The sequence below is a fragment of the Atheta coriaria genome, unplaced genomic scaffold (genome assembly GCF_025399875.1).
Source record: "Atheta coriaria isolate IRGN ID8LTWV9N9 unplaced genomic scaffold, Caltech_Dcor_3.1 hic_scaffold_9_pilon, whole genome shotgun sequence".
Taxonomy (NCBI): domain Eukaryota; kingdom Metazoa; phylum Arthropoda; class Insecta; order Coleoptera; family Staphylinidae; genus Dalotia; species Dalotia coriaria.
This window is the reverse complement of record NW_027045451.1, coordinates 8991326-9014456: the sequence shown is the minus strand read 5'-3', so window position 1 is coordinate 9014456 and position 23131 is coordinate 8991326. Positions and strand designations below refer to the sequence as shown.

Here is a 23131-nt window from a genome sequence, read left to right as displayed (position 1 = left end):
TGATTGGTGTGGGCCGGCGACGTGTTGGCAGTGGGTGTTTGTGCATACACGGTTTGATATTAAAGTTGCCTATATTATATCTGTTCCTGCTAATTCCTGCGAACTTGGCAGCTTGGCACCCAGATGAGTAACATATGACTGAAATGACTACGTTTAACGGCACTTTCTACACTTTGTACGTTGCTTACAGCCTCTACTTCTACCGATTCCAATAAATACGTAATGGACGCAAAGTTAAAAGAATACCGCACGCGAAAACAACGAGAGGAGTTTATAACTACATCAAAAAACGCTGTCGCTGATTTTGGGCATCGCCTTTACGATGGTATTTTTGCCCGAACTTCCAACAAACACCAAAATAACAGTAATGTACAAGCATCCATTTAATCAATTTTTTCACCGTCCAATGGGAATATTATTTATAGATTGAAGATGATACTGAACCAATGCTCTTAAACAAGTCATCTGATAGGAAACAGTCAGATTCTGAAGATGATGAAGTCATTGAACACAGAGTCCCCTCAGATGCTGAGATTGACACCTTAAACTGTTGCTCCACCACAATTGTGATAAAATACTTGCTAATTTTTATTATTTGGGCAACTGGTTTTATATTTTTATCCTATGGGAGTTTGGAATGGTTTACTTTGGAATATCTGCATTAGTGATGATGTATTTGAACACAAGAACAGGCAGAAAACTTAAGGGTGAAATAAGTGCATACTCAGTGTTTAACAAGAACTGCCAAAGTATTCATGGCACTGTTAAAGCTGAAGACTTGGAGAGACAAATGATTTTTGGACAACTTTGATAATGAACTTTAAACAAAAACTAGCTTTAATAATATCAGTGATTATGTTAACTCAATAAAAACCAAATATAAAACTCTATATTATAATAAAACACTATATCTCAGAAATCACATAACTCTTTATACGAAATGCGAACAACGTCATTAACACTTTCATTCGGCAGCATTACCATTGTCTAGCTTTGTATTAAAATCCTGATCTTTTGTCAACAAGATGACCACTGCAATAGCCATCATTAAATGCCAGAAAGAGTGCACATATTTATAATTACTCTTTGTTTCAAACAGTGCAAAGGCCGCCAGTGCAATCAGAGCAACAAGTAATCCCAGTGGTAAAAAAATCATTAAATATCTTTTGCTAGGAAAGATTTTCACCGAATATTCACTGTTGCCTTTACGAATCCGGTAATTTTTAATTGCCCAGCTGAACACAACAAGCAAAGCCGCTGTACTAACAGGTACTATAAAAACCCAGATGGATTTCTTGTCCATTGTAACACCAGCGCCCAAAAAGATCGCACCGAAAACATGTAAAAGGTGCGGAAATGGGGGCGGTAGATGAGCCATTAATACGAGCGTCACCCAGATGGAGAGAATAGCACAGTAAAAATCACAGAATTGCAGGACGTATAAGTTGACGAGGCAGAAATTAATGCGATTCTCTCCCGCATCACAGGCGTGGTAAAACGTAGAGGCGATTAGAATTGAAGCATACGTGAGAGCTTCGACGTAGCAAGCGCGTTTGTACGCGACATAGACGGTAATCATGAAGGCAAAATTACTAAACACTAGAAGTATCAGTTCCAGCCAAATCATAAACAACGAGTTTGCATTTGTGTCATCTTCACAGTCCCAGCCTAAAGAGAAAAGAACAAAAACATTGAGTTAACTTGTTAGTTATGTAAAAATCAATACTCACCTCTGTAATTATTAAAACAAACACAAGTCGAGTACACGAAACCTTCAGAGAGTCCAAATGTACACTTGCCATTTCTTCCGCATTTGTTCACCACGCATGGATAAGATGAAATGTCATACAGAACGGAAGAATTACAAATTTCGTCCCTGGTCTGAGACTTCAAACAATTGCCATCACAATCGCAAGTCTTACATTCGGCTTTACCACTTACGACGATTTTCTCGCATTTATCTTGACAAATATGGCAATCGTCAGCACAATTTTCCTCGCAACTTGATAAACATTGCTCTATTAAATGTCGGCACTCTTTGGGACAATTACACGGTTCGCAATGACCGCAAAACAACTTGAAACTAAGATACCAATTACCTGGCTCCGGGAACGGAATCATAAAGGTCGCGTTGGTGACTGTGTCATTTAGAATCAAGGGACTTGATGATAGCCTGGTGAGAAATTGACATTTGTTCTCCCAGATAGGAGTCTCTATTCCAGCGCGGTGAATACATGCGATTACGGTGTGATTCTGTGGTTCTTTGTCGACATAAATCCATCTAGCCTCTTTCCGGATGCGTGGGCGAAACGCCAATGCGACGTTTAATGTCCCGCCGACGTCGAGCACGTCGCGAATGTTGAACTTCAACACTGTGAAGCCCACGCTGCTGATATTGATGCTGATCGGAACGTAGCCACCTTCAATGGGCTTCAATTCATAACCGAATTGAAAACTTTCGCTACTAATTGTCTTATACAGTACGTATTCATCGTATTGCGTTGCGACCGGGGAGTACGACGTGGTGAAGTACAGATGTGATGAATTCAAATTGAACATTTCTTTGTGACTTTCCACTAATTTGTTTTGTTCATCTTTGGTGAGCTTGTCTGCAACTTCGGCCCAGTTTTTCGGCAAATGTTTTAAATCTTTTTCGTTATGTTCAGGTGTTTCAATAAACTTGCTATTGAAACGAAAATCCATGCTGCTTGTTACGTTTTCATCGCTTTCGGTCAAAACAGATGATATTTTAATGAAGTAATTGCTTTCACCTAAAACTGTGAAGGAATGAGCCGTGTTACTTTTTATAGTAACGATTTGTCGCGGTATTGAAGCAGTCGATGAGAACACTTGCGCTTGAACCGTGATTTTGTCGCAGTCCGAACATGCAAACTCGCTTATGACTAGTATCACTTTGTAGACGTTCCATGGAATGTAGATTTTGAAGAGTTTAGCGTCGTCTGGCTGGAGATTCACGGTTATAGATTGCTCCGAAACTATCGGAGTGATGTTTAATTGCTGCACAAGTATTGCAGCATCTACAAAACTGTTGCATACAGGTAACAAACCTAAAAAATTAACTTAGTTTTGCACATTTGTCTGTTTATCAATTAAATATTTACCATCTTGTGTGATGCCTTGTTCCTTGGGATTTACATAAGGAAAAAAGACCACAGCATAGTAAGATCCTGGAGTTGGTGAACTAATATTAATGTACGTATACACCTGGTCGGTTTTAAAGCTAATATTATAAATGCTCTCGCGTCGAGACAATAAAAAACCTTGAGGAAAAGTTGACTTGTCTGGATTTATCACTGGTGGTGCACCATACTGAAGATACAGCTCTGCATCTTGGGCGGGACAACCAAAAATACTCATGCTATTTCGTCCGCGAAATTTAAAGGCGGCATTGATTGTGTTTTCAGGAATGTCAAAGTGCATCATCACTGCATCAATATAATTCTTATAGGTTTCCAAATAAGTGCTGCGGGAGAGTGAAAGTTGAGTCCATTCTTTGGCTGTTGTCACTAAAGTGCTGTCAAATAATTGCAGCAAAAGTAGCAAATATTGCATTTTTGCCTATAAAAAAGCGTATTTCAACAAACAAATGTTTTTATTATATTAATTTAATGACTTACTTGTGGCCACATCAGATGTTTGGTATCCTGTGTCATTCTTGCAGAGAAACACATGGCACAAATAATTTTATGGAATGATTACTCACTTCCTGTGTTACTACCATGGTCTAGCCCTTTTGATTTTGTGCAGATAAGAACGAATGATTACGCCGCCGACCACACCACACATCGTGGCGATACTTTATCATCTGCTTCTAAAAATATATTTTATTATAGTTACTACATTAAGCTAGAGTTAAAGTGATAACAACATTTTAATCTTTTTACAGTACTAATAATAAATTAAGTACTTACCGGATCCACCTAAATACAAACAGTTTGACACAATATATGAAATCAATGTTGTCATGTACGTACACGTGCGTGGTCGGCAGGTTTAGTTGCTTCTTTGTCACACATTTGCTTGCAACGATCACTCCTACTCACTTAATCGAGTTGACAGTCGAGCTACGTCCACTCAATCTTTATTACATGTATAATGAAATCGTTTCTTTAATTGTTTGTACAAATTTGATCAGTTGACCTTTTCTGTCGATAGCTTTAGTATTTATATCTTTCCACGTCGAATGGACTCGCGATACATGATATTTTGACGTCCGTCTCCCAAGTGTGTACTATAATAATATCAGGATCGGATTTTGGTTGTTTTGGTTTTTTGCCGATCTACCGAGCGCCATTTTATTGTATTTCTAATGGTGGACGCGCCTTATCTTGATTCCTTCGAAAATACTACAGTTGCAATATGAAACCACGGGAATTATAAAAGTTAAAATGATATTTTATTGTATCTTGTGCAAAGTCTTTGCAGAATCAAAGATTTTACACAAGAATTTCCCACTTTATACATCAGAAAATAATTTCATAAATTCTTTAAACACAACATGCATCATCCTCATTACATCACCCCATATACTAAAAAAAAGAAATGCTGACTTTCATCAATCAACCTTAAAATTCATTACATTATTTTACACCTTCTAATCAGTAGAAATAAATGGTTACAGAATAGTATGATAAACCACATTTGCAATTAGCTGCTCTAATTTCTGTGCTTCATGGTGTGTTGTAGTCAATTCGCGCTCGTTTTCTCACTTGGATTTGTTCCTCAATTTCTGCTGCAGTGTGATCACGCTTTTTCTGTAAATTCTTTACAAGAATTAATCATTACTAAAGAATCCTAGTTAATGCTTCACTAGAAACCCATCTTTCAATCTGGGCTCTTGATTAAATGCAAATGGTTCCACACCCCTCTCTAATTTACAAATACACACCTTTTTCTCCCAGTGATGATGCAGGTACCTGAGCAATATATTAGTCTTTTCTGTAACTATAACTGAACCAAACATAAACATTTGACACTTGAAACTTGTTCAAAAGAATACCTTGTTCCGAGGGAAAGTCTTTCGTAGGCACGTATACGGAAGGCCTTTTCAGCGGTGACCTATTATTGGCATCCACATGAAACTTGGTGAAGTTGTTCTCATCAAATGAAGGCAATCCCTTCAGAAACTCGGCGACGGCCTGGACCACAACCGCATGGAAACAGAAAACAGCCGATTAAATTCATGAAAAAACAAATGCTCCTGTCGGCGATTGTTTACCATTCTAATTAATAACGATCAATAATAACAATCTGTGTTTTTTATAAATGGCGATGTAAACAGTTAACTTCACAAGTTTCGCAAGTGTGAAAGTCGACTTGTCAAATATATACGTCACCCAGGTTGCCATATTGGAGAAAATAAATTCCCCCAGATCACAACCTGCCTACATGTTCAAATGCTAATCCTAAATCCTAATTATTCGTAAACATTCCTCATACAGATTATTTGAAACCCTTAAAACATGTTTCGGTGGAATTGTGATTTAATAGTCACTAGAAAACTTAAAAAGGAGTAGGGCATTTTAAAATAAATGTTGCCCAATTCAATTAGATTGTAAAATAGATTACAGTGGTTCACACTTATTCATAATATGGCGCAATAAAATACAATTATTATACACTTATTTACATTTACATGCATGGGCAAATATGCTTTTTTTACAGGCCTCGCTTCGAAGTTTAAAAATAGTTTTCAGATAGAATCGCCAAGATGAAAAAACAAAAGCTTACCGAATATTCAGCATCAGAGATTACGAATGCTTTTTATCTGTTTCCTTTTTGGTAGTTACCGTAATTAATTAATTATTTTAATGCTCATCGCTTCGCCGCTGGTAAAAAGTCAAAAATCGGTAAAAAATTCCGCAGCCTAAAACTTCTTGGAACCGAGTTTCATGGGGCCGCCCGTAGCCGGCCTGCTAGCGCGTCTTGCCTCCAGCTCCTTCTGGCGCATGAGCTTCCGCTCCTCGCGCTTCTTTTTCGCTTCCTCTAGCTTGGGGTTGATGACTTGATCGTCTAACGGTTCAAATTCGCTGTCCTCCCATGCATTCTGGTTCGCCTTATTGCGATTGCTCACGCCATCCGAGCTCCAGTTGTGCGAGGTGTCGTGCGTGTTATCGCTAGGGGACCATGGTTCCGATGGTGATGTTAAATCAGCTTCACCTTCAGCTTCCTGTGAAAGTGGGGAATATTCACATAATGCCCAAAACAAAAGTATTCGTTTTATAACTTACTGGCTCTTCCTCCAAGCTGCCCCATTCTTCATTATCCCAACCATCTGTGACCTTATGAGTGGTGGAACCCGATGGTGGTGATATGGGGTCGCTGGTACCACCACCACCACCACTGCCACTACTGCTCGCCATTTGACCTCCAGTCTGAAACCAAATGTACATTTTGCATTCGGTATAATTTGACAACTAGAATATTGCCCTACCTCCATGTCACCCCAGTTCTCGTTGTCGCCCCAATTATCATAATCATAGTCTGAGACAGATTCGTTGCCCCTGCTAGCATCCTCGTGTTCGAGGGAAGTCATAGACGTGACGCTCGAAGTCGTAGTGGATATACTGCTGCTGGATGGCTGTTCCAGCGACGCCGGCTTGGTGAGCATGCGGCTAGCCATCGGATTCATCGACTTGACCGTATCTGACTGGCTGCGGTAGAATTTCGCTGTAACTGCCGTTACCGCCCATCCTGCCCACGTCGCGGCAGCATTGCTCAAGCTCGGTGTTGCAGTATTTACATCTGCCTCTGAAATCAAAAATCACAAAAATAGCAACATAAAATAAACCATACAGAACACAAATATCTGCATACCCATGCTCTCGCGAAGACTGGGATCCTCCGACACTTTCTCCAGTTTACCGAGAAAGCCCTTGATGGTGCGGAATGCTGAGTCGCGTACACTCTTCTCCCCGTCCATCGTTAATTGACACAATGCAGGCAAAATTCGGGCTGACACCTCTGCCAACAAGTAATACTGCTGCGTGGCTGCCAGAGCCAAAATGCCCGCGTTTCGCGCCGGTGGAAAAGGGTCACGCATCGCCCGAATAAACGCCGAAATCAGCACCTTCTGTCTGATCTGTGGATGCAGGTGCTGAGCGACCTTTCCGAGGCAAACCGTCGTGTTGGTGCGAATTCCACCCTGATCATCTTTGGCTTGCAGGCGCGCAAAGTGTCGCAGCACTTCCACGTTTAGATTATTGTAATTCAGTTTTGGTGCAAGGTGTATCACAGACTAGAATCAAAGAATGCCAAGCGTATATTTGAGTTATAATTTGCTACGGGTGACTTACTTTGACAGTCTGTTCGCGAATAGTCGGATTGGTATCCATAAAACCATGAGCAATCTGCGGGAAAATTTGATCATTTACCGTGCCGGCTTGAAGGTGTCCGATAAAGTGCTCCAATTGTTGCAGAAGGCGAGAACGTGTCGCGCGGTCGTTGCTACTGAACAGTTTCACTACACACGGAACGATTTTCTTTTGATATTCAGCTTCATCTAACAATCTACCGAGCTAAACAAAATGCATTAATTTGTGTGTATAATTAAAATTGAATTACATTCGCTTACTTTGAACATCGGCGCTAAAACAGCTGATCCAGCATCACCGAATTCAAACGCAGTAATGAGCTGTGGAAGTATTTTGTGCTTACACACATTGTCAGGAAAATTGTCTAGGTGTGGAGTGAGATTTGAAAAGAAACGATTCTTTTCGTTTTTATCCTTGATTTGAATCTCCTCCAGAAAGAGTAGTGAGTCGACCAGATCGTTCTTGAAATATCCGCCCAACTTGCGACACCGTGTGATTATATCAGCAGGGTTTGGTCTGGAGGCAGGATTGGCTCCCACTAATTCACAATACAATGGGCCCAACTGCTTGGGAATCTGTTCACACACATACAAATTGCTTCAAAAGTGATAAATGAAAACATTTTAAAACAAACTCACTTTGTCTAATTGTTTCAGTGAACTTTGCTGATGCAATGGACCATTAAATGCTTCCCAAATTAAACAACCAAGACCCCACATATCAGTTGAACTAAAAACAAATGAATAATTTACATTACTCTGTAAGAATGAAATTTACCATTTTGTTATCTGCCGTAATTTGCCATTATCACTCCGTTCAGGAGGATTATAGATTTCTAAAGTTGGAATAATCTTAATGGGCATGGCATTGTTGTCTTGAGCAGTTGCCACATATTCCACACCTCCCAGTTTCCACTCCCCTGATGTGTTTACAAATACTGACCAAATGTTGACGTTATTATGACGTAGATTACCGTCATTGTTTAAAAACGATAACGCACGCTGCAAAAATACAACTTACATCAGCATAATCTTTAAAACATACCTTTAATTACTTACAGTAATTTGGAAGATACCCCAAGCAATATAAAGATCCTTCTGTGGTCCTTCCATCTTCAGCTTATCAATATGCTGAGATAGTGGTTCCACATACTCTGTGGCCAGATATAAAACCTTATCCGATTCTAAGCTATCTAAGTAAATGAGTACACTTGGATGCCTTAAAGTTTTGAGTCTTTTCACAGCGGACTTGGCAACCTCCAGTTGTGTCTCACTGGCAGTCTTAATGTCAAACACAAACACTGAGACATCTTCATTGCTCCCCTGCAATAAATCACAACAATAGTTGTACATAAACAATGCATGTTTGTTTACGCGTCGACGAATGTCATCTTTCACGCTAGCAGCAAATGTAATGTGGCGTGCGATGTGTCAATAAATTTGCAAACGGAGTCACCTTTTTCTTGCCCTTGTGCAGTGTCCAGACGCTCTTCTCCTGCAATCCGCCCACCTGCTCGCCGATCTCGAAGTTGAAGTCCTTCGACGGATCACGCGAAAAGAACGACCACATCGTCGTTGAGAGTCGCGCTGGCCGTATCGAACACTTCGCAGACGACGGCCGCAGCAAATCGCAGTTGACTTTCAAAAACCTAACCTATTTCTGTGCGGATTCTGACGTCTTTACATGTATTGTAATTTATAGTTGCAGCAGCCAACACTGGGCACGTTGCAATTGCCCACAACAGCCATTTAATACTCGCTATTTACAAGTATGTATGCAGTATTTTTATACAAGTAAATCAACATAATTAATTGAATGTACGTTTTTATATAGCAAAACATAAAATGAAAATGAAAGCGGATGAAGCATGCTTGTCATGCAAAGTGGTTTCCGTGAGTTGCTTACTTGCCATTGGCGGGTACCTTTTCTACTTGGGCAAACACCAACCAAAATCCAAACATGTTTTGTACACACTAGGGACAGGTAATGAGTTTACAACAAAGAATTCCAATCAACAAATTAAGTTGATGTTTTAAACAGTTTCAGGAGGATTGGGCATTGGAGAAGTTTTTGACAAATCACCCTTCAGACAAACTTAAAATGAAAACAGCACAGAAAGTATTATGTAAATTCAAAATAAATGTATTTTTTTAGATATACACTTATTTTCCAACCTGACCAAGCTTTGTGTCTGTTTTGGGGTTTGCAGTCACTGACTGTACAGCAACAATGCATTCATTTACTTTGGTTTGCAAAGCGCGCAAATCACTAATATACAGTAGTCGCAATACTTTCGCGGCTTCCATAACAGCTTCATTACTGATTGTAAAACCAGGATCTGCTTCTTTGTAGGGAAAAGGCATGCCTGCTACAATGTAGTTTTCTGGTTTTTCCAATGCATTCTTGTGCAGACGATTCGACGTCACTGTTGCGCATGCTCGTAATACCACTTTTGGATCAGGGTGCTGAGGGATATTTAATAACTTTGCCATTTTATTAATTCCTATTTGAAAATCCTTGCTTGTATCTGAAAAAATTCATGGATAAATCAATGGCAGCATAACTCTTGTGCTGACTTACAATCCACATGATCCAAAATATTATCTACTTCCACATTTGGTACATTTGATGTTTTCAAATTTCCAATTGAATATTTATTATAAACATCTTCTAAAAAAAGAAAAGAGGTTGAGCATAAACACACAGTCTGTAAATACTTGGAAAGTACTGCAGATGCAACATACTAATCAAAATAACTTCCATAAAAGTGAAAACATACCTTTCTCCAAGTATTTTACCTTTGTTGCACAATTTAAAATAAAATCAACTTGGCCTTCAATGTTAGATACACTTTTAGGACAATTGAGACCAACAGCATATTTGTGTAAATGCTCTGGCCAATCTTTAGCTATGCCATCTCTTAAAAATTCTCTTTCAGATGAATTCTTCTTTTTCAGAACACTGGTTTCCAACCAGTACACTAAATCAGCATATTGCGAATTATCTGAAACAATAATTTCTTATCAGATATTCACAGGTGGCGCAGCCTTTACCATTAGTAGTTATATCCTTTGGATATCCTATAGATTTGGCGGTATAATTAATATTCATTTTATATATTGTTGTGAAATGATGATGAAGAATCAGCAAACTGACTGAGGTTAACACCTAACATCGGGTATCTTCGGTCATCGTCGTCATGTAATTCAAAATTATTTATAGAATTCGAAATATACTAAAGAAAAGATAGACGAATATTAAAATTAATCTACGTTCTAAATGCTATATACAATTTACTATTTATTGTATAAATAATTGATGCATGTTATTTTCAAAAAATCCAAACAGTTAAGAAGTTGCTTAATACTATGTTAATAAAATTCAGATAAATGCACACTTACCCAATTATTATTCTAACATAAATATCAATTTGTTTACTTACTGATAACAGTTTTGAGCAGTTCCGATCATGGTAGATGAGTGCGTGCTCTTGTTGCGCTAATCACATTCGATTTGTTATCATCTTTCGGAAGGATTTACGGAGCTGGTCCCAAGTGTGCAACGGAAAAAATAAACGCCAACAATTCCAAAACGCAAAACACATAAAATTGGCGTGCTGAAATATCCCAAAGGCCAAAAGCTTGCGTTCGCGCATTGCGGCGACCATGTTTTCGAAACTTTTTGTAAGGTCATCGCAAACGATGAACGTCCGCAGTCGTTAGTGATTAGGAAAAGTTTGTGTTTCTAGTGGATCGTCGCGGTCGCGTGGTTGGTCAAGGTGTCGCCGAGTGGCAGCAGCATGCCCGTCAAGGGAGTGCAATGCGTCTCCGACATCGCCTTCACAATCATTGCCGAAGTTTTCAACAGTCCGGTGGACATCGGTGTGCGTCTCTACTGCCCGAAGGGACATCATTGTGTTAGTCAATCGGAATCGCCGTAAGTGATAACATTTAACGCGCGCGGAAATACTCATTTGTTGTGGCGATAATTTGTACGGAGCGTCACGAACGCAGTGATAAACGGTACCCACAAGGTCTACACCTCTAATCATTTCAAACGAAACGTCGAAAATATTACTAAAGTACATATTATTCGTTGTTATTTTTAAAAATTCAAAATCAGTGCGGCATACGACACTTTCTGGCACGCGGAGTGATCTATTGCGCACGGGCAACGCACGAACACTCCGAGTATCAGGAAGCCATTTTAACGCGTAATACTCATACTTTTTTTTCCACGATAGATGTTTAATGTTAGAAATGTTCTCCGCATTATAATAATCCTACACGTTGCATTGGTGCCGATCGTTTTGACGTAAGTGAATTTTGAGGTTAATTACCAAATGTAAACAACACATTCACGAACCAACATGGTGCGATGGTTGCCATTGGCAACGTACGCAAAAGTGTTACTTTACACACCTTCTGGCAAACGATTTCGCAATAAACAATAAGCTAATAAAATAAATTCGCAAAACTTACGAAATTCGAAACTTATACGATGTGATGTTAAAATTTCTTACTCTCAGCTGCCATCCAAACTATGTTGCGCCTACGATTACCTCAACCACAACTCCAACCACAACCCGGCCAACAACCACGACAGATTCAACAAATCTCACTGTTATGTCAACAGAAGCCTCCGCAAGTACAATACTAACCTCAATCGTTAGAACATAACCAATTTTCCGTCACATTTTATAGCATTTTTGGGCGACATAACCTGCAATGGACCAGGATATTTTCCCGCTGGCAAATGCAACGAATACTACGAATGCGCCCCACTGTACAAGTGGTTCAAAGCTATCCTGGCGACATGCAAGGAAGGCTACTTCTTCAGCGAGGTTAACAAGCCATGCAGCATGCCGCCGAACGTTGTTTGTACAGATGTATCATAGTTTTTTTATGCTTTCGTGCGTAACTGAGGGTACAATAAATTAAATATTAAATATCGATTAACTAATTATTACAGCTGATGGAGTATTATCCACCTCCCAACAACTCAAACTTTCCGCAATCTCCTTTGGAACTTCCTTCTCGATTTGATTCCCATTTTCGTCCACGCACCTGCACTCACCACGTCGACATTGCATACGTTTGTAGTTTCCGTTTGGTGAACATTCCGGTCGCTCCAGACCGGAAATGAGTAGATTCGCGCGTGCGCATTTACAATCCATTTCAGAAATAGCCGCGTCGTCGATTGGTACACTGTATTCTTCGATCTTGACGCCATTCGGATCAGCACAGAATACTCTACATTAAAATTGATTAAATTCTAGATTAATTAACAGACAATAATGATGGCTTACTCTTTATCGTTGCTCTGAATTAGCGCAAAATTACCATCCATCTGGCACTTAACATAAGTCGCTCCATAAGTCTCGTAACCGTCCAATCTGAACTTCAAATCGTCGTTATAATTACGATTGAAGGTATCTTCGCAAACACGGTAATAATCATACTCGGTGTGAGATTTGTTATCAACTGCATAGAAAATACGACACAATAAAGAAGTTGGTTTCAGATGCGAACATATTTACTTACAACAAGGCATCGTGTCTGCGTCTAAAGCAGTTATGTTAACCAAATCGTTATCTGGATAAGTGGGCACACCATCTGTTGTGTCCACGCATAGACAGGCATCGTCCAAACATTGAATGGGATCAAAACTACCATCGGGCATGCAGCGCATCTGGGACCATGTATTGTCGAAGTCGTTAAGTTGACGCGATATTTTCGCATTATGACGCGAACAACCGCAATGCATTGTTTTGGAAGCCAGCGGGGTGAATGGAATTTCACCAAAAATACGATTTCCGTATTCATCTTGACAATAGCAACTAAAATTGCATAAAGAACCATCATGAAAATTGGTTTGAATTGCTTACCTACATTTCACCAGGAATACATTTATATGGCGCATAGAAACCATTTCTGTCACAAGCAGGTCGCAGTTGTAAATTTCCCAGAGTACCGCTTTCCACTGCCTGATCGTATGCAACTTGTTCTTTAGTACAATCCATATTAAACTCTGTAAATCAATAAAGCATATTGCGATAAAAGTGCACAAAACTACTTATTTTAAACGTCTTACGTGGTGTATCTGCAGGTAAATTCTTTACAACATCCACCACTAGAAAAACATAAAACTATTAAGATAAAACGCAACATTTGTAGTGCAATTATTACTTGTCTTGCATCTTGATTCTGCGGTTTCCGTATTCATGATACAATAAAGTCCTGGACCACATATATGCGTGGGTACAATTCCAGTCGCTTGTCCAATTGGACAGATATCATCCACACCTAAGTACGCAAAGCAATAAGGGCAACAATTGCAAGGATCAGGTGATAAAGCTTCCCAGCCGAAAAAATCCGATTGACTGGCAGTGCAATTTGGTGGTAATGCCCGACAAATGTCCTCTTCAATGTCCTCGCAATAACTCGACGTACATCTAGCAGGATATTCTTTGGTTGCAACGACTGAATCGGCAGCCATTGTTCCAGCACTGAATATAATGGTAACGATGATAACAAACGGAATGGGCGCCATCTTTGCATGTGAATGTTCTATAGCAAACACAATAAAACTAGAAACTAAGTTAACATGTTAATATATTATCAGTTTTCATTGCATTGCATCTCAATCTCAATCTCAACGTAACATAGGATATTTGGTTTGTTCTTAGTCAGTGTGATTGATTGCATTCCACCGAGTATAATCTAAACGTGGTTTTCAATTTACTTCTGTTTGTATACCTTACAACATACGTTTAATATAAGTTTTGCACATACACACACATCGATTAAATTGATTTCCTTTTCGAAATCTCTGTTTAATTTGCGCTTTGAACGTAAATTTCGTGCAAGAGTATCTCGGTCGAACGGCACAACAATAAGAGCACAGGAAAACTTACGGAATAGAATCAACAACAACGAGAGGAAATCGTTACGTTTAGAGGGTAGCGCGTATGACTGATGCGGTGACTGATCGAAATGATAACAATCTATCGAATTCCATCGAAAGCGTTCGCATAAGATTAGATAACATCATAATCATATTAATAATAGTAATAATAGTTAACAAGATAATATACAAAGCAAGTCGATATCATAGTGAATTATAGCCTGCTCACTAACGTCATCAAATAATATCTTAAACAAAAATAGTTTTAAAATTCGCTACAAGTACTAAAATATACCTAATATGCATACAGATCACAATTAATTACAGCGAATAAATAAATCTTTGTTTCTATGCTGCTTCATTCCCAGCAAAAAATAAATTCATACTTTATACGGTCGGTGTATTCGTGTGGATGTGTGTACGTGTATTTATAGGAATGTATATCAGCTGCGTAATAACATGGCGTGGCTTAATGAACGATGCGGATGAAACAGACAGGGACAGCTTTATGTTTACATACAATAGAACGACATCCATCAAATGGTATCTAACAACTATAAAACGATTAAAATCGCATCCTCGCACGGTTAGTTACTTCGTTATTTATAATTTATATATCATAAGTATGCTGATTTTTCTCTAGATTCCAAGGACTTCCTCGTCGTTTGCCTACGATTCGTTATTGTCGCATTGAAAACACAATTTCAATAACACACCTCGCTACCAGTGGCCAATCGTCAAGTAACGCAAGTAACCAATCAAAATATCTTACATCCACTACGGTGGTTAATAGGTAATAAGGAGATTGTAATATTATATCAACATTATGTGCAGAGATTTGCTTTGGATTTTTGCTTCTCGATCGCTTCCGCCGGTTCATCTCCATTCGTGGAATTAAAAGGCAACGGTTTTATTTACTTAGGCGCTAGGGTTGTTCTCTAAACGTTGAAGCGCGTTTCGGACCCATCGGCGAGCATCAGAGTGACAGTGCGATTGTTAATCCAGACGAGGCGCGCCAACCGCATCGGATTCAAGCGACTGACGTCTGCAATCGGCGCTGTTGAGTACGACTTGACACAACGTGTTTGCGACTGGCCCAAACCGAACATTCCTAGTGTCACAAATAAAATGATTATTTCTGCCAGACCAACAGCTCTAATAAGGGTTCATACCTGTGCTTGTTTGCCAGAATGATAATTTATTATCACCACTCGAATAGCTGACTAGATACTTTCCATCGGGGCTGAAGGCAGCGGCCGTGATCGCCGTCGTGTGGGCGTGGATGGCCGTATTCTTTCCTTGTCGCAGCTCATATAATGTTAAACTACCATTATTTGCACCAACTAAAAAACACTTCAAATTCAGCCACCAGCTCGTATTCATGTGGTTCAAACAATAATTACCTGCAATTCTTCTAGTAGAAGGACAGTGCGACACCTGATTAAATCGACAGACAGCCGGAAACACGTCCTGCAAGCCTTTGGTTTTCAAATGTCCGGGGTCGACACAGTGTAGAATAATGTCCATAAGCTCAACCAGCAGCTCGGACATCTCGTTGGGCATCTTTTCGATAAGCAGTTCGACGCTGCGCAAAATCTCCGGCTTCGACCGGTGTAGCACTGAGTTATTCACATTGACATTTAGGGTCTGAGGGTTCTGCTGCAATGCGTTGTAACGTGCTACTTCTTTTGCCATCGTAATTATAAATGCAGCAGGCCTGATTACACACAAAACCAATTAAATTTGTGCATAATTAATAAAATGCACTCTTACCTGGCGGTGGCAATTAGCGTCAACGCATGTCTGGCAGTACGGCAGGAATCCGCCGCAGGTGTAAGCGGTAAGCCGTACGTCATGCTAGGCACTAGGCGGTCCGCGTCCGCACACAGCTCCAACAAGCCCAGCAGCACCTTGCTAATGTCGAGATAAGGCTCCCAAACAGTAAACCCCGGCCAATGAGGTCAATGGCAGCGCGCCTCAAAGGAATATGCGCCGGAAACTTGGTGCTTGGTGGAGCTAGCAGCAAATGTGACAATGCCAGCGATGTCAATCTTGCCAAGTTGTTATTACCGATACCAAACCCATCAACAAACGACCCGCGACGATCGTTACTCTGCCGCCGCTTATTACTATCCGTCGTAATATCTTGCCCAAATTCAGCCCCAATCACCCCTAATAATACCACGGCTGTAGTTTGTTTGCGTTTAAGCTCAGCGAGACTCGCCGGCTTTCGAATCTGCTCCTCCTCTTCCTCGTCGTACTCCTCCTCCATTGCTTCCGGTGTTCCTGGCTGGATATTATTCATTCCCTGTTGGTTAATCGGTTCCGTCTGTGTGTAAGAGGGCAAATACTGTGCCCAGGAATCAACCAACGCTTTCCGACCTTTGGGTCCCAGTCTACCTAACTCAGCTAGGAGTAATGCTTGTGCTGCTTCGCGCACTTCAACGCAGTGATGCTGCCAACGCTTCGCCATCATCTCGACCTGCGGGCGCTTGAACTGCTTCGCGCCATTCTGCACTACTTTATCAGGCAAAAGGACACAGTGCAGCGTGGCAAGCAGTGACCATCCTTGTTTAATCTGCGCCTGTTGTTGTGTGTACATTTCCTCATGCTCTTCATCGGTTTTACTCCAATCGACGCGTGTTGTTTGTCTATGCAACTTACGATTACGCTCCTGCTCAGGAACGAAGGTTGCATTCGACATGGACATGAGTGTATGACTAAGCGCAATGATGGCGAGCAGATGATTGCTGGTGAGCATTGTGCTCAGCTCCCAGTGTGTGCGCGACGTGAACACGCGAGTAATCTGCTCCCGGCGGATCAACTCCGGGGGGATGTGCTTGTTCGGAACGCCCATGTCGGTAACAGTCTGTTCGTCGACCGGTATTGTATTATGCCACGTTGGCAAAAAGAGCGACATATAGTTGCCCTTCGATAATACACCAAATGACAACGGAACCATCGGACGCAACAAACCCAGTTTTACTTGACACACACGATCGAGATCACCGTCCATACCCCAGGCATGCAATAATGACAAGAGCAGCTGGGCAATCTCCATTCCATGGCTGACGTTATCCAAATTAAGAGACGGTTTGTTGGGCTTGCTTTCGGAATTACGATGCGTGTCGCCTTTCAAAACCTGCTCGGCTTTTGCTTGAATCTTGGTGTGCACGTTTTCCGCCCCTTCCTTCATTTTCGCTAGGATTCCTACAGATTAAAACAATAATTGAGTTGTGGAATACATGTACCCAGACACATTAAACATTGACCATAAGTTTTACCATGCTTATCCTTCTCCTTGATGATCCTTTCGACATTTTCGGCTTTGTCTTTGACTTTGCCGAAAAAGTCTTCGCAAGCACAAAGATTAGAAGATTAGAAAATTAAACTTGGCTACGTGAAACATATTAGAAGCAGCACGGACCAATTTAAGCAAAACTCACCGACTAGTTTCTTGTGCGCATCAGGACTTGCACTTTGCGTCAATGCAGCAACTTTCAAATACTCAGACTGTGAGATCAAACCCGCCGCTTCCAAAGTCTTCGGTGACATTGCCGAATATTCATCGCTGAGCAAATCAACGATAAGCGCTTCGATGTCAAAGAATAATATATGACTCTCGGGATCCTTAGGATTGGTACGCAGGCCCTGTATGATGAGTGGTGAGTTATGCGAGCGTTGCATGTGAGGGTCGTCGATGTTGTTGTGCGGGCGCAGCTCCTGCAACTGATGAAGGCCTCGTTGCGTGGCGTGCCGAATGGCGGAGAGGTTACGATGTCGTAAACCACGGAAGAAGTGCACAGCAGGGTTGGCTAGCCCATCGGAGGAAATACTATTAGGTGATTCGTGTTCTTCGCAAGCGTACAACACCTCTTCAGCAGGTATACCCTGCAGAACACGATCCAAATGCCCCGTCTCCATCTGCCAGACATAAACTGTACCATCAGAACAACCAATGATCATGAAATCATCCAACGGCCGCCATTTAATCAACGTCACCGGAAAGAGATGGCGAGACGCAAGGCACACGCACTTTAATTCAGCAAGGCTTACCAGCGTCACTGAATGATCAGACGCCACCGAGCAGATACACTTTTGTATTCTTGTACTGCAATTATTTGGTGGTACCAAAAGCTGTGTGATCTCACCGGCATGAACGCAAAACCTATACAATAAGCTACAATTCGACAAATCCCAGAGACACACGGCGAAGTCCACCCCACCGGAAACCAGATGATTCTTGTCGTACCGCGAGTGTTCTCGATGCGGATAGAGTAAACAATTGACGCGGCCGCCATGTCCGGTTAATACTTGATGCTGCGGCCAATTATCATACTGTTGGTGGTTCCCATGCAACATCTGCAGCATGATCGTCTGCGATGCAGGCACAATTATGATCGTGCCGTCTTCCCGGCCGAGCACAAGCTTGCACTGGGATGGGAGATAAATACTGGCAGTTAGCCGAACTGGCGCAGACTCGTGCTTCTCAACCTGGTCCAGCACTCCAACAGGGCTAGGATGCATCGCCGCCCACGCGTGCGTGAGGCTCGTGTTCAATGTCGCGGCCATCTGTAGCGGCTGTTTCGTGTGTTGCATCTCGTAGATGCGATCCATCGGCACATTGGGGATGTTCCACAGCAAGACAATACCCTCAGAATCACCACGCAACAGATAGCGATTCGTATTCCCTTCACGTTGTGTTTTTACATAATGCATCGCTGGCGGGCATGACAACGGCTAAAATACGAAATCAAAGTTAATTTAGTTAAAGTTAACCATTCGGATATTTAAAAACGTTCACCTTTGAGTCAGGTTGACTGAGTACGCAATACAGATACGGACTGTCTCCCTCAAGCTGCTTGTGGAAGTCTTTGTTGTCGGGGATGCAGCTAAAATCGTAAGAACAATTAGAGCATGATGCCGGCTACCGCCAAATAGAAAAAAAAATAAGCAGCGCACATGCCACAAATATTATATACATAATTGGAAGATATCCTGAAAAAGTAGTTCAGTAGCACTAAAGAGTCAAAGTAGGAATGTTAGATACGAATAACACTACAGCAAAACATATACGTTTACAATATACGGGACAAACAACGAACATATTTCAGAAAGAGGTAGTTTTGAAACAAAAGCTAAACTCAACAGAAAATGTGCATTTGCGTAATCACTACCTATTGACGTTCTTTCCTCGCAGCTTTCTACAATTCAGAGAGAGCCAAAGAAGCCACCATGATTGACATTTCGGAGCAAAAACAGAGAATGTGTGTTCATTAGTAATATCGATTTCAACCAAATTTAAACAAAAAGTGCATAAATTGCATCAATCAACAAATCGTTAACGATGAGAGATCTGCATTTGTATGATTTCGATTCCTGGAGAAGTGGATAGAGAAAGGAGGCGTACGGATTAGTGACTTACTTGGTGGGCAACTTGTACATGTATCCGGTGCCCGCATCGGACCACACTAAAATGCGGTCGACGGCGAGGAAATCGCCAGACATCCAACGCTCCCCACGCGGTGCATCGTAGGAACACAGGACGCTGAAATCACCTGAAAATTTTACACAGCAACAATAACATCATCCACAATCATAAATAAAGTATTTGCATACCTGCATCATAAATCTGCCAGTACTTGGAGCAGACAATCAGGACTGTGCGCTGATTATACGCGCAGCATTGCAGGCAAATGGCGTTCAGACATCGCGTGTGCTTACTCTCGTTCTCATAGATTGGCTCCGAGTGCTTATTCTCGTGTCCTAGCAGCGTCCACACTTTAAACATCCCAGTTGTTGTGAGTGCAAGTACCACGTCGTTTTTGCACTTGGCCGGATGCAGGACATGTAACGCGCTAATCCAGTCAGGATTCACCTTGGACGACAGCACAAGCACCACCTCCAAGCTGAACGGATCCATTATCATAATCTCCGGGTAGTAGCCGTTGCAAAAGAGGCGCACATCTTCACAGTTACTCATCTGGTAGGCCTAAAATAAATATTTATTCATTTATTTACAGCATATGATCAGCTAAGTAAATAAATGTTATGTAAATCAAACTCACTTGCATATTGGTGTGTACCTGTGGTAGTTTGACACACTCACAACACTTGCCATCAACCAAATCCCATGTGCACATCTCTCCACTCTCTGAGCTTGACACAATGTAGTTATTGTCCTGAACTATAGATGCCTTGCTGATGCAGAGGATAGGCGCCGTGTGTCCGACGAGCAGACATCGCGGTATCATCTTCAGGGTATTGGGATCAACCTGCCAGAGACAAATCTGGCCATCATTGCAGCCGGTGGCGAGCGTGCGCTGGTCGCTGGAGAGGTAGATGCAGGAAATGCAATGCGTGGGCGCGTGTTTGCCCCACAGCACAACGGGCACGACGAGGCTGTTACCGGGCATCTTCAAACCAAACAATTCATCATAATTGTGTAATGTAATAATTTAATTAGAAGGAGTGGAGGTGGAATTCGTGCTCACCGTGTGTCGGGAATAATGCTTGTTGCTGAAAGATGACTCCCCTGCGCATTCAGTGGACGATCATGCACATTTCGACTAGATGTACGCGATAGGAATCAGCGCAATGAGTTCACATCACGTTGACACGGAAGCCATCGCGCGTAAGTCGCGGGGAGTGATGACGGTGTGCGACGCGCAGACACCTTTTCAGACCCTCTAGGGACGTTACACGATCGCCACGACAAGTGTTTAACACTTTCGTGTCGTCCGTCTCCTGCGGCTACAACTGTTCGTATACATATCAACTAATCTTATGATAATGGAAGGTTTAGAAACCCCGTCTCACAAATCAAGTCGTCACAAGTCGCCTGAAGGGGAAGTCTTAGCCTTTGCACATTGCGACTATACAATGATTTGTAAGACGGGGTTTCTAAACTTTCCATTAGTGTTAATTACTCACAGTGCAATCAAATAGTGTTAATCTTATGATGTTCTGGCTGACTTCGACGACCTCGCAAACTGAAGAGTAGCGATTAGTGAGCATAGGTGCACGAGATGTGTCAAATATGACCTTAGTAATTATACCAAGGCCATTGGCAAATGTCAATTTGCTTAACAAGTGTGGTTATATACGAAGTTGATATGTAATTCAAACATTGTATTTCTGATAACATTTATTATACTCAAAATTAAGCTAATTAGGTTTTGTTTTCATATTAAATTAAGCATAAGTAGCACCGCCTTAAATCATTGAATACATGAAAATATGCGACAGCAGCACACTCACAACCAGTTTTGGAACTAGCGCAGTTATCTATTAAATAAACATAACCCATATTACTTATGAATTCGGCCGACTTTGATGCAAACCGGCCCCTGAAATAATTATGACAAAAATTCAATAACTTACCTTCATAATTGCTTATCATGTTGAAAATTGGAATTTTTGCAGCTTTGAGTCTGCTTTCGGTTGTGTCCGCAGAATTTGCATCACAGGTAAGCTCAAACTTTTATATTTGTATGAAATAAATTCTAGATTTAGCAACCAATTAAAATAATTTTTAGCAATTCAATGAGTTTGCAAACAGATCAAAGGGCCACACAAACAATTGGGCAGTTTTGGTGGATACCTCTCGTTTTTGGTTCAATTATAGACATGTAGCCAATGTTTTGTCAATCTATAGAAGTGTAAAAAGATTGGGTATTCCAGACAGTCAAATTATTCTCATGATTGCTGATGATATGGCATGCAATCCAAGGAATCCCAGGCCTGCAACTGTTTTCAACAATGCTAATCAACACATTAATGTATATGGAGATGATGTTGAAGTGGATTACAGAGGATATGAGGTAAAAAAATGTACAATTTTAAATAAATTAAACTGGTTTAGTTTAAAAAGAAGTTCTAATTCTATGCAATATGTTCTCATCTACTAGGTTACAGTGGAAAATTTTGTAAGACTGCTCACAGGTAGACTATTACCAAGCACACCAAGATCCAAACAGCTCTTAACTGATGAGGGAAGCAACATTCTAATTTACTTGACTGGACATGGTGGTGATGGTTTCTTAAAATTTCAAGATTCTGAAGAAATCACCAGCCAGGAAATGGCGGATGCATTGGAACAAATGTGGCAGAAGCAAAGATATCATGAGATATTCTTCATGATTGACACTTGTCAAGCTGCTTCAATGTATGAGAGATTTTACTCGCCGAATATTCTTGCAGTTGGGAGTAGTTTGGTTGGTGAAGATTCCCTTTCTGTAAGTGTTTTATTTATTGGCATTACTTGCGCTCATGATTTGATACTTGTAGCATCATGTTGATCCGGCGATAGGTGTATACATCATTGACAGATATACGTATTACGCTTTAGAGTTTTTGGAAAGCGTTAGTCTTGATTCAACAAAGAGCATGGGAGAATTTGTAAGTGTTTTTATTTTGTTTATATGAAACGTGAGATAATTAAATAATTGCATTGAAATTATAGCTGCAGGTTTGTCCGAAACGAGTATGTATTTCTACTGTTGGTGTTAGAAATGATTTGTTTCGTCGCAATCCTTACAAAGTTCCTATTACGGACTTTTTTGGGTCAGTTAGACCAATCGAATTCATTGAAGAATTGGTCAATACTACACTAGTGCCCTATGAACAAACCAAAATAGTAGGTAATGACATAAGTAAATTTAAATATGTGCCACCATTGACTTTTACATGAATGTAAAACATTTCTTGGTGAAATAAAATGGATATATAAAAAATACGTTTGGCTTGGGCTTTATGTATCTCAGATTAACATATAAACTTTTATACAAAAGTTGTAATATGGGCAAAATATATATTGAATGTGTATTAAGTTGCCTAGCTATTTGTACTTCAGTTACTGTAGTTGTAAAATAACGTTACCAATGACAGTT

The 23131-nt window shown here is 40.8% G+C and overlaps 9 protein-coding genes and 1 long non-coding RNA gene across 14 annotated transcripts; 4 read left to right on the top strand and 6 right to left on the bottom strand.

Moving 5' to 3' along the window:
* The first annotated feature begins 28 nt into the window (after positions 1-28).
* Saysd1 (SAYSVFN motif domain containing 1) lies at positions 29-919 on the top strand. Its single transcript, XM_065312825.1, is given in 3 exon segments — positions 29-369; positions 426-603; positions 606-919. Coding segments are annotated over 3 exon segments (531 nt in total). The 5' UTR covers positions 29-222; the 3' UTR covers positions 812-919.
* LOC135799632 (post-GPI attachment to proteins factor 6) lies at positions 881-4236 on the bottom strand. 2 transcript variants are annotated; one of them, XM_065312809.1, is made up of 5 exons: positions 3933-4236; positions 3639-3832; positions 3123-3579; positions 1731-3068; positions 881-1668 (listed from the first exon to the last, which is right to left on the bottom strand). In XM_065312809.1, exons 2-5 carry the CDS (start codon positions 3690-3692, stop codon positions 965-967), a joined length of 2553 nt encoding a protein of 850 aa, XP_065168881.1. In that variant the 5' UTR covers positions 3693-3832; positions 3933-4236; the 3' UTR covers positions 881-964. The 2 variants fall into 2 exon arrangements, with proteins under 2 accessions (XP_065168881.1, XP_065168882.1); XM_065312810.1 differs by having other exon boundaries at positions 3639-3829.
* Positions 4237-4395: 159 nt separating this feature from the next.
* On the bottom strand, positions 4396-5395 carry LOC135799644 (DET1- and DDB1-associated protein 1). 2 transcript variants are annotated; one of them, XM_065312827.1, is made up of 4 exons: positions 5240-5395; positions 5021-5159; positions 4910-4971; positions 4396-4784 (listed from the first exon to the last, which is right to left on the bottom strand). In XM_065312827.1, the coding sequence occupies exons 1-4, from the start codon at positions 5240-5242 to the stop codon at positions 4692-4694; spliced, it is 297 nt and encodes a 98-aa protein (XP_065168899.1). In that variant the 5' UTR covers positions 5243-5395; the 3' UTR covers positions 4396-4691. The 2 variants fall into 2 exon arrangements, with proteins under 2 accessions (XP_065168899.1, XP_065168900.1); XM_065312828.1 differs by having other exon boundaries at positions 4396-4775.
* A 91-nt stretch (positions 5396-5486) lies between these two features.
* Positions 5487-8925, bottom strand: yata (N-terminal kinase-like protein yata). The gene is made up of 10 exons (XM_065312811.1): positions 8790-8925; positions 8393-8656; positions 8112-8335; positions 7973-8063; positions 7595-7909; positions 7317-7538; positions 6838-7258; positions 6455-6771; positions 6252-6395; positions 5487-6190 (listed from the first exon to the last, which is right to left on the bottom strand). Exons 1-10 carry the CDS (start codon positions 8901-8903, stop codon positions 5888-5890), a joined length of 2415 nt encoding a protein of 804 aa, XP_065168883.1. The 5' UTR covers positions 8904-8925; the 3' UTR covers positions 5487-5887.
* Positions 8926-8962: 37 nt separating this feature from the next.
* LOC135799646 (uncharacterized) lies at positions 8963-9489 on the top strand. The gene is made up of 3 exons (XR_010550046.1): positions 8963-9102; positions 9168-9317; positions 9375-9489. It is a non-coding gene; the product is annotated as an uncharacterized lncRNA (long non-coding RNA).
* LOC135799639 (RNA transcription, translation and transport factor protein) lies at positions 9454-10916 on the bottom strand. 2 transcript variants are annotated; one of them, XM_065312820.1, is made up of 5 exons: positions 10777-10916; positions 10388-10569; positions 10114-10338; positions 9915-10004; positions 9454-9861 (listed from the first exon to the last, which is right to left on the bottom strand). In XM_065312820.1, exons 2-5 carry the CDS (start codon positions 10443-10445, stop codon positions 9497-9499), a joined length of 738 nt encoding a protein of 245 aa, XP_065168892.1. In that variant the 5' UTR covers positions 10446-10569; positions 10777-10916; the 3' UTR covers positions 9454-9496. The 2 variants fall into 2 exon arrangements, with proteins under 2 accessions (XP_065168892.1, XP_065168893.1); XM_065312821.1 differs by having other exon boundaries at positions 9915-10001.
* Positions 10875-12286, top strand: LOC135799643 (uncharacterized). The gene is made up of 4 exons (XM_065312826.1): positions 10875-11017; positions 11083-11270; positions 11863-11981; positions 12038-12286. The coding sequence occupies exons 1-4, from the start codon at positions 11000-11002 to the stop codon at positions 12229-12231; spliced, it is 519 nt and encodes a 172-aa protein (XP_065168898.1). The 5' UTR covers positions 10875-10999; the 3' UTR covers positions 12232-12286.
* Positions 11083-14330, bottom strand: LOC135799637 (uncharacterized). 2 transcript variants are annotated; one of them, XM_065312815.1, is made up of 7 exons: positions 14251-14330; positions 13523-13903; positions 13428-13466; positions 13226-13364; positions 12878-13173; positions 12643-12817; positions 11083-12586 (listed from the first exon to the last, which is right to left on the bottom strand). In XM_065312815.1, the coding sequence occupies exons 2-7, from the start codon at positions 13884-13886 to the stop codon at positions 12289-12291; spliced, it is 1311 nt and encodes a 436-aa protein (XP_065168887.1). In that variant the 5' UTR covers positions 13887-13903; positions 14251-14330; the 3' UTR covers positions 11083-12288. The 2 variants fall into 2 exon arrangements, with proteins under 2 accessions (XP_065168887.1, XP_065168890.1); XM_065312818.1 differs by having other exon boundaries at positions 13523-13930; positions 14251-14311.
* Positions 13932-20877, bottom strand: Rbcn-3B (WD repeat-containing protein Rbcn-3B). The gene is given in 12 exon segments (XM_065312808.1): positions 13932-15351; positions 15413-15583; positions 15644-15957; positions 16014-16191; positions 16194-17450; positions 17525-17593; positions 17687-18980; positions 19045-19132; positions 19666-19798; positions 19860-20232; positions 20309-20656; positions 20735-20877. Coding segments are annotated over 11 exon segments (4398 nt in total). The 5' UTR covers positions 20735-20877; the 3' UTR covers positions 13932-15178.
* PIG-K (Phosphatidylinositol glycan anchor biosynthesis class K) lies at positions 20861-22977 on the top strand. The gene is made up of 6 exons (XM_065312819.1): positions 20861-21001; positions 21440-21709; positions 21779-22063; positions 22151-22477; positions 22530-22640; positions 22705-22977. Exons 2-6 carry the CDS (start codon positions 21641-21643, stop codon positions 22930-22932), a joined length of 1020 nt encoding a protein of 339 aa, XP_065168891.1. The 5' UTR covers positions 20861-21001; positions 21440-21640; the 3' UTR covers positions 22933-22977.
* The last annotated feature ends 154 nt before the right edge of the window (positions 22978-23131 follow it).

Bases quoted from the DNA above. Each gene is read 5' to 3' on its own strand.
- LOC135799632 (XM_065312809.1), bottom strand. From the start codon at position 3,692: ATGTGTTTCTCTGCAAGAATGACACAGGATACCAAACATCTGATGTGG. The intron at 3,580-3,638 runs GTAAGTCATTAA...GCTTTTTTATAG, and splicing joins AACATCTGATGTGGCCACAA to GCAAAAATGCAATATTTGCT. The intron at 1,669-1,730 runs GTGAGTATTGAT...TTTTCTCTTTAG, and splicing joins TTGTTTTAATAATTACAGAG to GCTGGGACTGTGAAGATGAC.
- LOC135799644 (XM_065312827.1), bottom strand. The intron at 4,972-5,020 runs GTATTCTTTTGA...TGTTTGGTTCAG, and splicing joins AGACTTTCCCTCGGAACAAG to TTATAGTTACAGAAAAGACT. The intron at 4,785-4,909 runs GTGTGTATTTGT...ATTCTTGTAAAG, and splicing joins ATCATCACTGGGAGAAAAAG to AATTTACAGAAAAAGCGTGA.
- yata (XM_065312811.1), bottom strand. From the start codon at position 8,903: ATGTGGTCGTTCTTTTCGCGTGATCCGTCGAAGGACTTCAACTTCGAG. The intron at 8,657-8,789 runs GTGACTCCGTTT...GATTTATTGCAG, and splicing joins TGCACAAGGGCAAGAAAAAG to GGGAGCAATGAAGATGTCTC. The intron at 6,396-6,454 runs GTAGGGCAATAT...ATTTGGTTTCAG, and splicing joins AGAACTGGGGTGACATGGAG to ACTGGAGGTCAAATGGCGAG.
- LOC135799639 (XM_065312820.1), bottom strand. From the start codon at position 10,445: ATGAATATTAATTATACCGCCAAATCTATAGGATATCCAAAGGATATA. The intron at 10,339-10,387 runs GTAAAGGCTGCG...TTATTGTTTCAG, and splicing joins AAAGGATATAACTACTAATG to ATAATTCGCAATATGCTGAT. The intron at 10,005-10,113 runs GTATGTTTTCAC...TTCTTTTTTTAG, and splicing joins GGTAAAATACTTGGAGAAAG to AAGATGTTTATAATAAATAT.
- LOC135799643 (XM_065312826.1), top strand. The intron at 11,271-11,862 runs GTAAGTGATAAC...TCTTACTCTCAG, and splicing joins GTTAGTCAATCGGAATCGCC to CTGCCATCCAAACTATGTTG. The intron at 11,982-12,037 runs GTACAATACTAA...CACATTTTATAG, and splicing joins GTCAACAGAAGCCTCCGCAA to CATTTTTGGGCGACATAACC.
- LOC135799637 (XM_065312815.1), bottom strand. From the start codon at position 13,886: ATGGCGCCCATTCCGTTTGTTATCATCGTTACCATTATATTCAGTGCT. The intron at 13,467-13,522 runs GTAATAATTGCA...ATGTTTTTCTAG, and splicing joins AGAATCAAGATGCAAGACAA to TGGTGGATGTTGTAAAGAAT. The intron at 13,174-13,225 runs GTAGGTAAGCAA...ATGCAATTTTAG, and splicing joins AAATGTATTCCTGGTGAAAT to TTGCTATTGTCAAGATGAAT.
- PIG-K (XM_065312819.1), top strand. From the start codon at position 21,641: ATGTTGAAAATTGGAATTTTTGCAGCTTTGAGTCTGCTTTCGGTTGTG. The intron at 22,478-22,529 runs GTAAGTGTTTTA...TGATACTTGTAG, and splicing joins TTGGTGAAGATTCCCTTTCT to CATCATGTTGATCCGGCGAT. The intron at 22,641-22,704 runs GTAAGTGTTTTT...TTGAAATTATAG, and splicing joins CAAAGAGCATGGGAGAATTT to CTGCAGGTTTGTCCGAAACG.